The sequence below is a fragment of the Chrysemys picta genome, chromosome 10 (genome assembly GCF_011386835.1).
Source record: "Chrysemys picta bellii isolate R12L10 chromosome 10, ASM1138683v2, whole genome shotgun sequence".
Taxonomy (NCBI): domain Eukaryota; kingdom Metazoa; phylum Chordata; order Testudines; family Emydidae; genus Chrysemys; species Chrysemys picta.
Window position 1 is genome coordinate 18,265,390 of NC_088800.1, and position 14,175 is coordinate 18,279,564.

The window sequence follows — 14,175 nt, forward strand, 5'->3', positions numbered from 1 at the left end:
TATCCGACTGGATTTCTGTCGCCTGTGCAGCAGCAGCAGCCAGGTAGGGGATGATCCGACCCCTTTGTCTTTATCCATCTCATGTGCTAAGCTATGGCCCAGCACTCAAGTTGTAATTCTGGGCAGTGAGGAGGAGTTGCAGCGTTAACGTGCGACTGAGCCCTAGCAAGTAGTGGCTGCCACCACTGCCCCTTCAGTTCAACCCCATGGGCACGTTAGCCTTGGCAAGAGCAAAGCCTTAACACTACGGTGGGATAGCTTTGTATATTTAATGTCACGTTTTTATTGTAGGGACTGACCAGTGCAGCCCCCGCCTCTCTTGTTAATGCGGGAGAACGACATGTCAGTAGGGATTTGTAGTAAAAGGCCTTTAATTGTTTTAACGGGTGTCTGCACCTCCCTCCGGAAGGAAGCACAACAGCAGTGAGAGCATCTCCAGGCAAAGGCTCCGAAGCACCTGTAAGTATAACCTTAGCAAGCGACGCATAAACAGGAGAGAGAAGAGAGTTAGTGTGGAGCTTTGGAGAGCAAAGCATCACTGCCCTGGGAACTGGATGGGGAAAGGCCGTGAAGGACATTGGCATGCGGTATGGGACGTATTTTGTAACAACCCCTACCATGGGCAGGGGACGGAAACCAGGAACAAAAGCACAGCGCTCTACTAATTAGATTGGTATTGCAGAGTGCCTTGGAGCCCTGGTCACAGACCTGGCCCTCACCGTGCTAGCTGTTGTATAAACCCAGAACAAAAAGACGGTCCCTGTTCCGAAGAGCCATAAGCAGCTACAGGCCACAACTGGACTGGGGGTCGATTGTGCTAGTGAGCTCCCTTAGCTGGCAGCAGTAGACAGCTTGGGTCAGAGAGACATGCTCACCCCCAGCCATGGTGTGATTGATGAAGAACACTGCCGCAGGGGGTTGTACAGGGCGAGAGCTCAGGAAGGGAACTGCTAGTGCTACAGTGTTAAAATGTTTTCTTTCTCCTATTCTCTTCCAGATCCTGTGTAAAATGAAAATCGCGCTCTTCCCTGTGGATTCACCCTCTGTCCCCCTTTTTCCTGATGTTGTTTTTTTCAGAATGAACAAAAACAAATATATTGTTGATTGCTTCACATTGATTGTGTGTGGTGTGGTTCTTTCGTCAGTAATTTGTGGGTGGGTGGATAGGCCAGGTAATGCTCCGAATCCTTTCTTGACAAGTGATTTCTAGAACAGTCCCCAAAGGGAAACCCCACCTGACTGTGCAGTGCTCATACAGCATCTTCCGTGTGAGAGACAAAAATTAATGGATCCCTCTGAGGTAGGTAACTGTTTTACATGGAGAAACTGAGACATGAAGACAAGAGACTTGCCATGACCACACAGAAAGGGACGGATTATGTTCCTATTAATGTTAATGGGCGCAAGAGCTGGCCTTGACTCAGTAGTAACATGGGAGTTTCTTCCTCCTATGTTTTTCATCCCACGGAGAGCTCCAAGCCAGGCTATATCTTCAGCAATAAAATACACACCCTCCGTTTTTGTATTTCTTTCGTTGTGGGCAAGTGTTCATTTGCTTGAGCAGAACACACAGCCATTTCTAGTGACTTCTTGCAAGGCCCAGGAGCTCCTGTGGACAGAGCAGTGGTCTAACCTTTTGCGTGATGCATACCAAAGGTTTGATGAAACAGAAAACTACAGAACTTGGTTGTGTTTGGTGTATCCTGTACCTTTCATAATGATATTATGGGGCGGGATGAATGACAAAATCTACCAACATAAATGGAACAAAGCGGTTTTTTTTAATAAAGCCCTAAATGCTCAAGCCAGGTTCTTTAATGTGATAGTGTGTGTTTATGATGCAACACAAACTGTTTCCTTAAAAAAAAAAAAATGTACCATGAAGTTAATGTAACTGTAGCTCTGAAATGTAAAGATGAGGCATTCATTTGAATCTTGTTCTCTGCAGCTTGATGCATTAAATCTTACATTAAATACAATTTTTTTTCTCTCTTTCAGACTTAACCAACATAATGACTGCTGGACATGAAGGGAAAACACAAGAAGGTTACGTGTTTGGTTGTCTAATATTCTTGGATTTGATATGAGTCAGCACATCTATTCATTGGTATCATCAACAGCATCCCAGTTTGTATGCACATTATTCACATTCCTATCTGTTGTGTTTGCAGAAATGACATTTTACCCTTTTTCTAAGGGATATCTTTTGATTTTCATATTATTTGGTTGCATGGAGTTGCCCTTTTCCAGTGACTGAGGTTTATGGAGACGTTGCAGAGTTGTACATGTGGTAGAAGCCTTTTCTAAAGAGAAAAGGCAGAAACTCCAAATTAAATCGTTCAAAATCTGCATTTTTGTAAAACAAGCAAACCTTAGGAATTAGTCCCCTACATACAAGACCACAAGAATCTATTCCACCTACAAACATAACTTTAAATTACGCCGTATCCATCTTTTCTTGTTTTTTGATCCGTTTACAAAATAAAAGAAAAATCCTTCTTCAGCTGAGATCATTGCAAAGGTCAATACTGTAATAAAATATCTTTCCTTATTAGAAGTACCTAGCTAGTTATACTCGTTAATATTTCTCAAAATCACGATGTAATGTACACTATCTGGCTTAGTACCTATATGTGGAGTTAGTGAAAGTCTTTTTGTGTTTCTTTAGATTAATACAAGGATTTTTTCCAATGCCAACACAATTTGAGCTCATTCATTTGGAAGCTTTCCATTTCTAAGCTTATTGTGACACAGAAACCCTATGAAACCAAACCAAAACCTCAAATGTTCAGTATTGAAAGGCTTAAAAAAAGGATCCTGTCATTCTTCTGTTTTTGTTTTTTGTTTTTTTGTTTTTAATTTTGGAAATAGATCTAGACTAGGAAGTAAGCATTCCAAAACCATTATTCTGTGTACATTATTGTTGCTATTGTGATAATAGAGAATTTTATTTATTTTTATGCCAGCTTTTATTGTGAAAACATATTTAGTCTGGTTTTATCAATCCTTGTTATGCTTGTCCTTGGAACATCTTTTGCGTATTCAAGGTTTGTAGTTGACAAGTTTACTGTAAAAAACAAAACAAAAAAAAACAACAAAAAAACAAAAACAAAAAAATGTATTGTTTTTACAGAATAAATTTATTGGAATGTGTATTGGGAGTAAGGTTTGAGGTTGTAAGCAACTAAGTTAGCGTCATATTTGGCTTCATACGTGTAATAATGTGAGGTATTAATGTAACTCAAGTATTAAAGCAAAACATTCTGTTAACACTGAGTTGACAATAATAGATACAAGTCCAGGTGAGATTTTTTTTTTCTGTACATTGCTATTTTTTTTCCTGGATAACAGGAGGTTATTAAATTCACCTTGACCATATTCAAAGTTTCTTTGAAAGCACTAGAGGAAACATTGGGGCCGTGATACCTGTTTGTGAGACAGTATATCCTACGACGGCTGAACAGCTCTTTTTTTGTTTTCTTGGGGAGAATGTGCTGGGATGGAGCTGACCTGAATTCAAATATATAAGGGAGGACTCCACACCCAGGAAGTTTGGGTTCTGGAGGAAATAAATGTTTTGAGCTCCTTTCTGCCAGTCAAACATTGACTGACCATAGGCACCAACTTCCCCACTTTCCTGTGGGTGCTCGATCCCCCCTGCCCTCTGCCCCCGGCCCTGCCCCCACTCCACCCCTTCCATGAGGCCCCCGCCCCCTCCCTGCCCCTATTCCAACTCCTTCCCCAAAGTCCCCACCCCGGCCCCACCTCCTCCCCTGAGCGTGCCACATTCCCGCTCCTCTCCCTCCCTCCTCCCGGAGCATGCTAATGGGCGGGACGCGCTGGGAGGTAGGCGGAGGGGCGGGGACGCGGCACGCTCAGGGGCAGAGGAGGAGGTGGGGCGGGAGGTATGGGGAGCTTGGCTGTCAGTGGGTGCAGAGCACCCACTAATTTTTCCCTGTGGGTGCTCCAGCCCCAGAGCACCCATGGAGTCGGCTCCTATGTGACTGACGTGCTACAGTAGAGACAAAGTGGCTGGGGTAATATCTTTTATTAGACCAACTTCTATTGGAGAAAGAGGCAAGCTTTGAAGCTCCACAGAGCTTCTCACCCATCTTGTCTTTCTCATACCCTGGGACCAACACAGTTACAACAACACTGCAACCAACACATACTCTGGGAGTCTTGAATCCTGCCCTTTTGGCTAGAGTTCTAAAGCACAAATGCCCTCTTCTGACCATGGCTGTGAACTTCCCCTCAGAGTTTGACATTCTCCTGTTAAAGTACAGTAACTCCTCACTTAACGTTGTAGTTATGTTCCTGAAAAATGCGACTTGAAGCGAAATGATGTTAAGCAAATCCAATTTCCCCATAAGAATTAATGTAAATAAAGGGGTTAGGTTCCAGGGAATTTTTTTTCACCAAAGACTATATTTTATATATATATACACACACACACACACAGTATAAGTTTTAAACAAACAATTTAATACTGGTACACACTGATGATGATTGTGAAGCTTGGTTGAGGTGGAGGAGTCAGAGGGTGGGATATTTTCCAGGGAATGCCTTACTGCTAAGTGATGAACTAGCAATTGGCTGAGCCCTCAAGGGTTAACTCTCACATTCTACAAGGCAGCAGGAATGGAGGAAGGGGAGACAGCATCGCAGACAGAGACAGAGACACACACTGTGTGTGTGTGAGAGAGAGAGATGCGCATTTCTCCTTTAAGTACACTGCCTTGTTAATTAGATCAGCTTGCTGAGACCTCAGCTGCAGCTGCTGCCAGCAAGCTCCCTCCATCCTGAGCCCTGCCGTGTGTCTCCCCTGCTCTATGGAAGATGGGGTAAGTGGGGTGCAGGAGCAGGGGGGAGGGGCACACCCTGACATTAGCCCCCCTTTTTCTCCCCTCCCCCCCCCCCCCCATAGCTAGCAGGAGTCTCGGGGAACAGCTCCAAGGCAGAGGGCAGGAGCAGCACATGGCAGTGGGGGAGGGACAGCTGCAATTGCTAGCCTGCTGGGCAGCTGCTGCACAGGGAACTTAGGGGAGCAGGGAGCTGATAGAGGGGCTGCCGGTCCACCCTGGTTCCAAGCCCCCACCAGCTAGCTGCAATGGGCTGCTCTTCCTGCAAGCAGTGGACAAAGCAGGCAGCTGCCAAACGACGTTAGAAGGGAGCATTGCACAACTTTAAACGAGCATGTTCCCTTATTGATCAGCAACATAACAACGAAACAACCTTAACCGGGATGACTTTAAGTGAGGAGTTACTGTATGAATCTCTTCCTGTTTTGAAAATCCCCCCGTATAGGTTGAAACATGCACATGAATGAGCCGAATCTGTGTTTAGACTATAAAAAAGAACCCTCCAAATTTAGAACTTCTAAAATATCCAAGTATGAAATGTTTCCAATGAAGTTTATCCTCCATTTTCACCCATAAATGAGACAGAATTGTACTATTTTTAGTATAAAGATATTCAGATGTAATATAAATACTTCTAACTGCAAATAGAAACGTAAGCCCCACCAGCCAAGACCTTACTAAATTGTATATTAGCTGCTACTTGTTTATGGCAAAATATCAGTAGCAAAAGCAGCTGTGTAGAGAAGTTCAGTGGAAAAACTCCATTCTGAAAACACCTGGAAATGTTTAAGGCCTGGATTCTCCAAAGTGCTGAGCCCTCTGACCCCTCCCCCCCCACACACACACAAACACACACCAATGCAGTTAACCATGTGCTTAACGTTAAGCATGTGAACAGTCCTGTCAATTTCAATGATTAAGCATGTGCATACATGCTTTGTTGGATGAGACCTGGAGGGCTCAGCACGGAACAGGACTGAACGCTTAAACAGCATTTCCACAACCACATGATTTGCCTTTCACATGTAGAGAGTCTTCTCTACAAGATTTCTCAGGATTTTTAACAGGACTGACCTGCACGAAATACTTTTTGATCAATAAAACATGTACGTAACCAAGTGATGTATGTTAATTGTTCACACTTCCAAATATTAACCAAAACAATCCACCCTAGTTTTATGAGAGTTGGTAATGCTGAAACAATCCAGTCTGTTACTCCTGGGGGAATTCTGCACCAACACATTAAAAATTCTGCAAATTTTATTGGTCAAAATAATACTATATAATCACACCAGTTTCAATTATTTTGGTAATTTATTTCAAAATACCTGTCAGCAAGTATGTCTGTAACAGGAGTAGAGAATTAAAGAAACCCCTATAACAACCTGGTTCCTGTTACTCTGCCCACTTCCCCCAGAGCCCAACTGGGGGGCCAAATACTCACCCCCTCTGCCCCCCTCCAGAGCCCAGCCATGCCTCCCCAGCCCAGACACTCACACCCCCTCTCCCCCCCCGCCAAGGCTAGGGATACAGAGGGAGAAACAGCCTGATGCTGGGTCCCAGTCTTGCACAGAGTTTCTTGCATGCCACCGCTTCTTTCCTTCAGGGCATGCTGGGAATTGCAGCTGCTGGGAACCCTCCAGTTCCCTCCCTCTCCCCCAGCCTTGTCTTCTGTTTGTGAGCTGGGCTCTGCCGGGTCCAACGAACCCTAGTGATGGCCAACAGCTCTGCAGCCCATTTCTGTGGGGAAGAAAGGAAATTCTGCACGCACAACATTAATTTCTGCAAAATTCTGCATTGTGCAGAATTCCCCCAGGAGTAGTCTGTGCAGGCAGAACATTGAAATAATTATTACTTAACTCCATGTGGTATTAATAAAAAAACTCAAACTGCTTACTTACTCAAGAATAGCTTTAGAAATTATCTCCACAACAGAGTAAAAGCAAAATGTTGAGAAGTGTTAACTGAAGTTGCCTTTATTTTCTCTCTTTACAGTAATGATACACAAAGCGGACTGGGCAATCTTACACATTTTTGATAAACCACATGTCATTTGGAGTCTATAAGAGAGCCCAGTTACCTCAAAAACCAAGTATATACATAGCAAAAAAGAAGAGGTGGAGGCAATCTTTCTATTGAGCTTTTTCTTCTTCTTTTGCTTTCATAAAAAACTCTGGTTTGTTGACACACCTATAAGCCAGCAGTTGGGGAAGGATTCCATACACTATGTTCAGTACTAGAAAATAGAATTTTGCCTCTTCGGGGACTCTGTAGATGTAAGGCGTTCGAGCATGAAGAGAAGCACCAATATGGGAAAACTGAGCCTGTGGCAGATAAATATATATAAAAGAATGGGTAAGCATGATGTACATTTTGGAATGGCAGCATAATCTGCATTACTATATTCACATGCACACATTGCCAATAACATTTTTTGAGCAACCCACTTTATGCCTGAATCCCAATTCTCCATCATTCTTTAGGACTGCGGTATAAAAATACTCTCTGATCTGATGTCATTCTTGCTTTGATATAATACAAATAAATGGTACCTCCCATGTGATAGTAGCAGCTGTATTTTGTGGACATTCAGTATTCTCTGCCAGTCTCCCATATGTCTTAGGCCCTATTCATTCAGCAGGGGCCGCTGACGTGGACCTACGCAAAGTGCCAGTGAAGTCCTCATGGACACAGAAGTCTGTGCTAATAGATCCCAATGCAGTATCAAGCCTATAGATTTTGCCTCACACCCATAGGAATCAATGGGAATATTGCTGTTGACACCAATGTGTGCGGGATCTGACCCTTAGTTTGTATAAAAATGTTAGAAAATAAGAAAACTAAGGAGCTAAGTAAGTCTCACTAAAATATGTTTTGGCCCAGGCCTGCACACCTGACTTTGATAAAACTCCTGTTGATTTCTGTAGTTCTGCAAAATTGGGCCCGAAAGGGCTACTGAGCTGGGAGTTGTTGGAGTAGATCTTAAATGTACAGCTACGGTTATATCCAGGGGAGAGCTCACTGCACTGAAACATATTTTTCACATAAACATTTATAGATAGAAGCAATAGAGAAGCACTCCGGATAGTTGCTGTCTTTTGTCTCCATCTGTTATCTGCTATATCAAGCAACGTCTCATTTAAATTAACTATCGTCTGCCCAAATTGATGGTTTGGCAGCAGGAGGAACTGGGGAAGATAAACATCAGCTTGATTTTGAGGGGACAGTGGGGGAAAGGCACAACAGAACTTAATGTAGTAGTAGACTATGGGCCAAACCCTGCTCTCTGCTGGTGTCAGTAGGAGTTATCCAGGAGTTCCAAAGCAGAGAATTTTGCCTTTGGCTACCAAAGCAGACGGGCACAAGACGCATACAGTCTGTGTGCTTGTTCTAATACACCATCTTCTGCAAGGAGGTTACCTAGAGAATGTGCATTAAAACAGAAAAGGAACTAGTGGTTTCAGGAGGTTTAACCACCCCAGCTGACAGGAGAGCTGCTCTAGAAAGCCCTAGTCAGGAAGCAGAGTAATCAAAGAAATTAAATGCAAACCCAGGTTAGCAGAGTGGCTCTTGGTATTTCCCTAAGTATTTGTTACCCAGCAAGCAACGCTCAGGGGCATTCCATATATTGCATTTTTTTAATAGCCTAGCAACTCATTCTCCACACTCCTAGCTCCCACCGGTGGCAGCTCACCACTGCTGGGAACATGGCTCAACCTCCCATTGTCCCTGGGAACACGACCCCCACTCCCTACTTCACACTGGGAACTGCACTGCGGCAGGCAGCTCAGAGAGCCAGCAAAGGCCAGGGGCAAGGTGCTGAAAACACCAGCAGCAGAGGTAAGGAGCAGAAGGCTCTCTGCTGTCTAATGTGAGCCTGTCTGTGTAGGCACTTATGGCCACTCCGAAGTATCTGGGGGTCCAGAGAAGAACATTGGAGCTGGAAAGGGTATCCTACAAATTGCCATGCTAGGTTGGCCCAATGAGCCCACTAATCCAATATCCTGTCTCTGACAGTGCTAGTACCCAATGCTTCACAGTGTATGGTCTCTGTAATGAACAGCTATGAACTCATGTCTATGGGAGAATATTCCTCTTCATCTCAGGCAGTGAGTGCTTGGCACATAAGGGTTTATAACCCTTCTACATTTTTATCCGAGCTTAATGAAACTGGCTATTTTTATTATTCGCAAAAATAGAATTTGGATCCTATCTTTGGCCTCATTTCTATCTCTGACTGAGTTTCACTGACTAATTATGCATCATGTAAAATGAATTATTTCTATCAGTCTTAGGTTTGGGGTCTTTCAATTTCATTGTGGCTCCTCTGTTTCTTGTATTAGCAGAGAGGATCAACGGGCGCACCCGACAGCTGTGCTCTCCCTATTACTCTACCTGCCTCCACTGTGTCACTTACTCATCTTCCTCCCAGCTTTTATACGTTCTCCTCGTCTGGAAGCTGTCTCATGCCTCTAATCATTTGCATTGCTCTGCTCTGGACCTTTTCTATTTCTGCTATCAGTTCAGATAGAAGAATTCTCCTTTAAAAAATAATCACATCGCTCTATCTGCCTGTCAGGCACCAAGAGCCTGATCTAGCTGTCAATACAGGCAATGGGCAGAATCCCATTGATTTCAATTGGGAGCCAGATTAGTGCTCAGATGGCAAGAAATGTGTCAATCCAGATTACTGTATCTGTTTTGCAGAAGCCCAGTTTGCAGGAAGGGAGATTTCACTTCATTGGGGTCCAGAGTTCACCCATGCTCTCTAACTAGAAACAGGGGCAGGGGTTGGGGGTGGGGCGTTAAATACTGCATTGACAACTGCATTAGCACCAAGCTGGCAAGAAAATCTAGGGCTGCTTGGGCCAGATTTCCATTTGTGGCTAAGGGTGTTCAAATAATGCTGGCAAATCTATGCCACAGAAGGTGAAGGTTCTGCGGGGGGGACAGAGGAATTGTGAGTGACTGGATGGGGAAAAATCCTTTAGATGGGGAAGGGATTTGGACAAGTGAGAAGGAGCAGAGAGGAGGGGCGATTGTGTAAATTTAAGAGTGCCATTGTGCCATGTCCCATTTTTTATGGATACATTCATGCGCACAAAGGATTTCCCCTCATGAACATGTAATGTCCCCATAGAGGGTAATAACATGTCCTTTTTGTGTGTAGGATGTATTTCCAATAGAGATGATGAAAATTTAGCTCTCCCCTTGTACACAGTGCATTAGCAGGGACATCCAGCAGATGTGCATGTCTTGCAAATGGGCTGGCATTCCTATAACTGAGAGCAAGATCTACCTTGCTATGTAGGATTTCTATAATCATATGCCATCAGGGAATAAGCCATTCCTAGGAACCCTCTTATATTGAACCTTTAGAATGAGGAATGTAGGGGACGGGGATGGGGGTAATAGGCACTTATATAAGAAAAAGCAACAAATGTCGGGACTATCCTTATAAAATCGGGACATCTGGTCACCCTATTACCAAGAGGGCCATATCTCAGCCTTTACTAATCTGCTGGTCACTGACGCTCACAGCAACTTCTAAGCTGCTAAATGCCAGGGATGCAGGAGTCAGTCACAAATAAAGTGTCTCACCTTTTCACCCACATTTTGGCTGCAGACCTATTACGAATGCTGCTTGGAGGGTGTCTCGGTGTTTGTATTGTTCTGCAGCCAACAAAGCAGTCTGAGACAGGAAAAGAGGGCTGGGCTGGGCTGGGCTGGACAAGGGGAAGGGGTAGGTCTCCCACCATCCTGGGCCTGCTCTAAAGCCAACTAAAATAAGTGAAACACTGTCACTGATTTCCAAAGGGGTTGCATCAGGCTCTTTGAGCTCTGTGAGGCCAAGGAAAGTCAGCAGGGAAAGACTGGAGATATGTGGCAACCAAGTGAACCCTTCTGAGCACCCTTTGTTCTCATTTAGGTAAGAGCCTGAAGCAGTGGGGGTTGAGCGGGCCAAGTTTTTCTATGTCTCAGTGAGCTAGACAGGCTGAGGCAGGAAGGAGGATGTGGCCTGGCCTGGCCTGGCCTCTAGACTCCTCAGCTGGGCCTGGTTAGCAACCCGTAGAGAAACTTCCTGCAGCTCAGATCTGGGGAGGGAGAATTACTTGGGCTATGTCTGTATGGGTGGGGAGGGGAACTGGTTTGCTGCAGCACAGAAGTTGAACCTTTCATCACTTGACATGTAAGTCCTGTCTTCAGTTTCTCATATAGATAACTGTTTTAGTAAAGTCTTAGAGGATAACTACAGTGTTTGTAAAATCAAGGCTCCTAAAGTGCTACTCTTGTGAATGTTAAGTAGCGTCACAGGATCAGTGACCCCAGAAGGTCATAACCCATATTTGGAGTCTGAGGGCCATTACATAACTTTTAAAATGACAGGGTTCTGAGAAAGATGTCTCCTCTCCCATGCTAATGGCTAGGCCCTTTCAGAAGTCCCCCCCTTTTTTTTTAAATGCAGGAGACACTATTCTGAGATTTACATTTGCAAAAACACATACATTGCAAAAGGACAGAAATAAAAAAGTCTCCTACTTAGTAGCAGTGTGTGAGCTCTCACCAGGGAGATTCCCATGGGATAAAATGCTTTGGCTTGCAATCTTTAGTTTTCTACTTTGGGGGGGGGGGAGGGATGAGGGGCTCTTTGTCCATAACAGAACACAAACCATAAGTTTTAATTAATAATTACAGGTGTTTTAAATTTAGCAAATACAATTCTTGAAATAGTCACTTGTATTAAAAAGACCAAAAAAGATGGAAGATGACACCCCTTTCTGCCCCCTCCCCCTAACTTCCTTTAAAAGACAACCTGTCTCCCTCATTTTCTTCCTGAGTAACATGTATGGGCACTAGACTAAATCAAAGTAATTGCTTTTAGTTGGACAATGATTTGAGTTCACTCTGCAGTGCACTAAACCATTTAGAGGAAATGCCTTTGTGTATTGGCAACTGCAAACTACTGCTTAAATGCTGAGCAAGCTAGTACATGTGTTCTCGTTCTTGGGTAAGGAAAGTAAGAGTTTGGGAGCTATGCTACAATGTGTATCACTTTTGACAAATGGTTTAAGCTACTGCTATCAATCAGCAGAATTTTTGCTCGGGTCCCAGATTTGTTTAAAAGACTAAAAAGGAAATCTGTAAGTCTCAATTCTGGGTTGCAAGTGGCTTTCCCTCTTCTGTCTCCATTTATAAATCAGCAGTGTCCTTTGGCCAGACCACAAGTGAGATTAAACAATGTTTTTCGGACTTCAGCAAGTTGCTGAAAATGTTGCACATGACTTAATAACACAGATACATACAGAAGTTATATTTGCTGTTAGAAACATATGGTGAGAAAAGTTTTCAGTCTGATGTCTGCACATGTTGGCGAAGTTTATGGAGCTATGATAGTAAGATACAACATGTGTTTTGACTTTTGATTTCATTTTCCTCATGGTAAATAAGGTTTGAAGAAGTTGTTTCTTCCCCAAGAATGGGTGAACCTGAGTAATCTGTTAAAAGATCCACATCCACGTTACTGATACGCTTTTGCTAGATGTGTTGACACTGGCTTCCCTATATTAACTTGCTTGTGGTTTTTGATGTTATGTTTTACCTAATGCAGTCACTGTGCCAGTTCAAGCATATAACATCAATTCTGATATCTTTTGATTCTCTGGTTCTTTCCATTTACAAATCTTGCTAAATTCCACTCTGATATATGAGTTACGATATACGTGGCTGTCATATATCTCTGGTATATCTCTGGGAATAAGCAGGAAGAACTCGAAATGCTAGTAAATAAACACAACTATGACATAGTTGGCATCACAGAGACCTGGTGGGATAATATGAATGACTGGAATATTGGTATAGAAGGGTACAGCTTGCTCAGGAAGGACAGGCAGGGGAAAAAGGGAGGAGGTGTTGCCTTATATATTAAAAATGTATACACCTGGACTGAGGTTGAGATGGAAATAGGAGACAGACTTGTTGAAAGTCTCTGGGTAAGGATAAAAGGGGTAAAAAACAAGGGTGATGTCATGGTAGGGGTCTACTACAGACCACCTAACCAGGACAGGGGCGGCAGGCTTGTATAATTTTTGATGGTGCCCAGAACAGATCCAAGTCCCGCCCTCTTGCCTAAGGCACTGGGAGGGAGTTTGGGTGTGGGAGGGGGCTTGGGGTGCAGACTCTGTGACAGAGTTTGGGTGCTAGGTGCAGGCTCTGGGTTGGGGCAGGGGGTTGGGGTGTAGGAGAGGGTGTGGACTCTGGGAGGGAGTTTGGATGCAGGACAGGTTTGGGGTGCAGGCTCTGTGAGAGACTTTGGGTGTGGGATGGGTGCAGGATCTGGGAGGGAGTTTGGGTGCAGGCTCTGGGAGAGAGTTTGGGTGTGGGAGGGGTGCGGACTCTGGGAGGGAGTTTAGAATGCTGGGTGCAGGAGGGGGTTTGGGTGCTGGGTGTGAGTTCTGGGCTGGGACAGAGGGCTGGAGTGTGGGAGGGAGTGCGTGGCATGGCACTGGGCCGGGGATGAGGAGTTTGGGGTACAGCAGGCAGGCTGCCCCAGGGCTGGGGGGTGGGGCAGAGAGGAGAACTCCCCCCAGCCCTCTCCCCGACGGTAGAGATTCCAGAATACTAGAAAAGGGCAAATATAGTGCCAATCTATAAAAAGGGAAATGAGGACATCCCGGGGAATTACAGACCAGTCAGTTTAACTTCTGTACCCGGAAAAATAATGGAGCAAATAATTAAGCAATCAATTTGCAAACATCTAGATGATAATAAGGTGATAAGTAACAGTCAGCGTGGATTTGTCAAGAACAAATCATGTCAAACTAATCTGATAGCTTTCTTTGACATGGTAACAAGCTTTGTGGATGGGGGGAAGTGGTAGACGTGGTGTATCTTGACTTTAGTAAAGCTTTTGATACTGTCTCGCATGACCTTCTCATAAACAAACTAGGGAAATGCAACCTAGATGGAGGTACTAGAAGGTGGGTGCAAAACTGGTTAGAAAACCGTTCCCAGAAAGTAATCATCAGTGGTTCACAATCATGCTGGAAGGACATACGAGTGGGGTCCTGCGGGGATCGGTTCTGGGTCTGGTTCTGTTCAATATCTTCATCAATGATTTAGATAATGGCTTACAGAGTACAATTATAAAGTTTGCAGACGATAGCAAGATGGAAGGGGTTGCAAGTGCTTTGGAGGATAGGATTAAAATTCAAAATGATCTGGACAAACTGGAGAAATGGTCTGAAGCAGGGGTTGGCAACGTTCAGCACGCGGCTCGGCAGGGTAAGCACCCTGGTGGGCCAGGCCAGTTTTA

At 44.3% G+C, this 14,175-nt stretch overlaps 2 protein-coding genes across 7 annotated transcripts in view; one reads left to right on the plus strand and one right to left on the minus strand.

Annotated features, from left to right (window-relative positions):
• Window positions 1-14,175, plus strand: part of HDGFL3 (HDGF like 3) — an 81,613-nt gene that overhangs the window by 57,977 nt on the left and 9,461 nt on the right. Inside the window, exons 6-7 of one of the 3 annotated variants that reach the window (XR_010590975.1) lie at window positions 1,999-2,131; window positions 6,858-7,217. Coding sequence is in view for 1 of the 3 variants with exons in the window: in XM_065559356.1 (XP_065415428.1) it covers window positions 1,999-2,004 (6 nt within the window). In the remaining 2 variants the exon portion in view is untranslated. Of the gene's footprint in view, window positions 1-1,998; window positions 3,292-6,857; window positions 7,218-14,175 lie in introns of those variants that run through there. The other 2 variants (XR_010590974.1, XM_065559356.1) reach the window with 2 other exon arrangements.
• The window catches only part of TM6SF1 (transmembrane 6 superfamily member 1), a 32,522-nt gene continuing 25,164 nt past the window's right edge, over window positions 6,818-14,175 (minus strand). For all 4 annotated transcript variants that reach the window (XM_042845668.2, XM_042845669.2, XM_005307238.5 and 1 more), the window contains one exon: window positions 6,818-7,186. In XM_042845668.2, coding sequence (XP_042701602.1) covers window positions 6,995-7,186 — 192 coding nt within the window. In that variant the 3' untranslated portion in view covers window positions 6,818-6,994. The remainder of the gene's footprint in view (window positions 7,187-14,175) is intronic.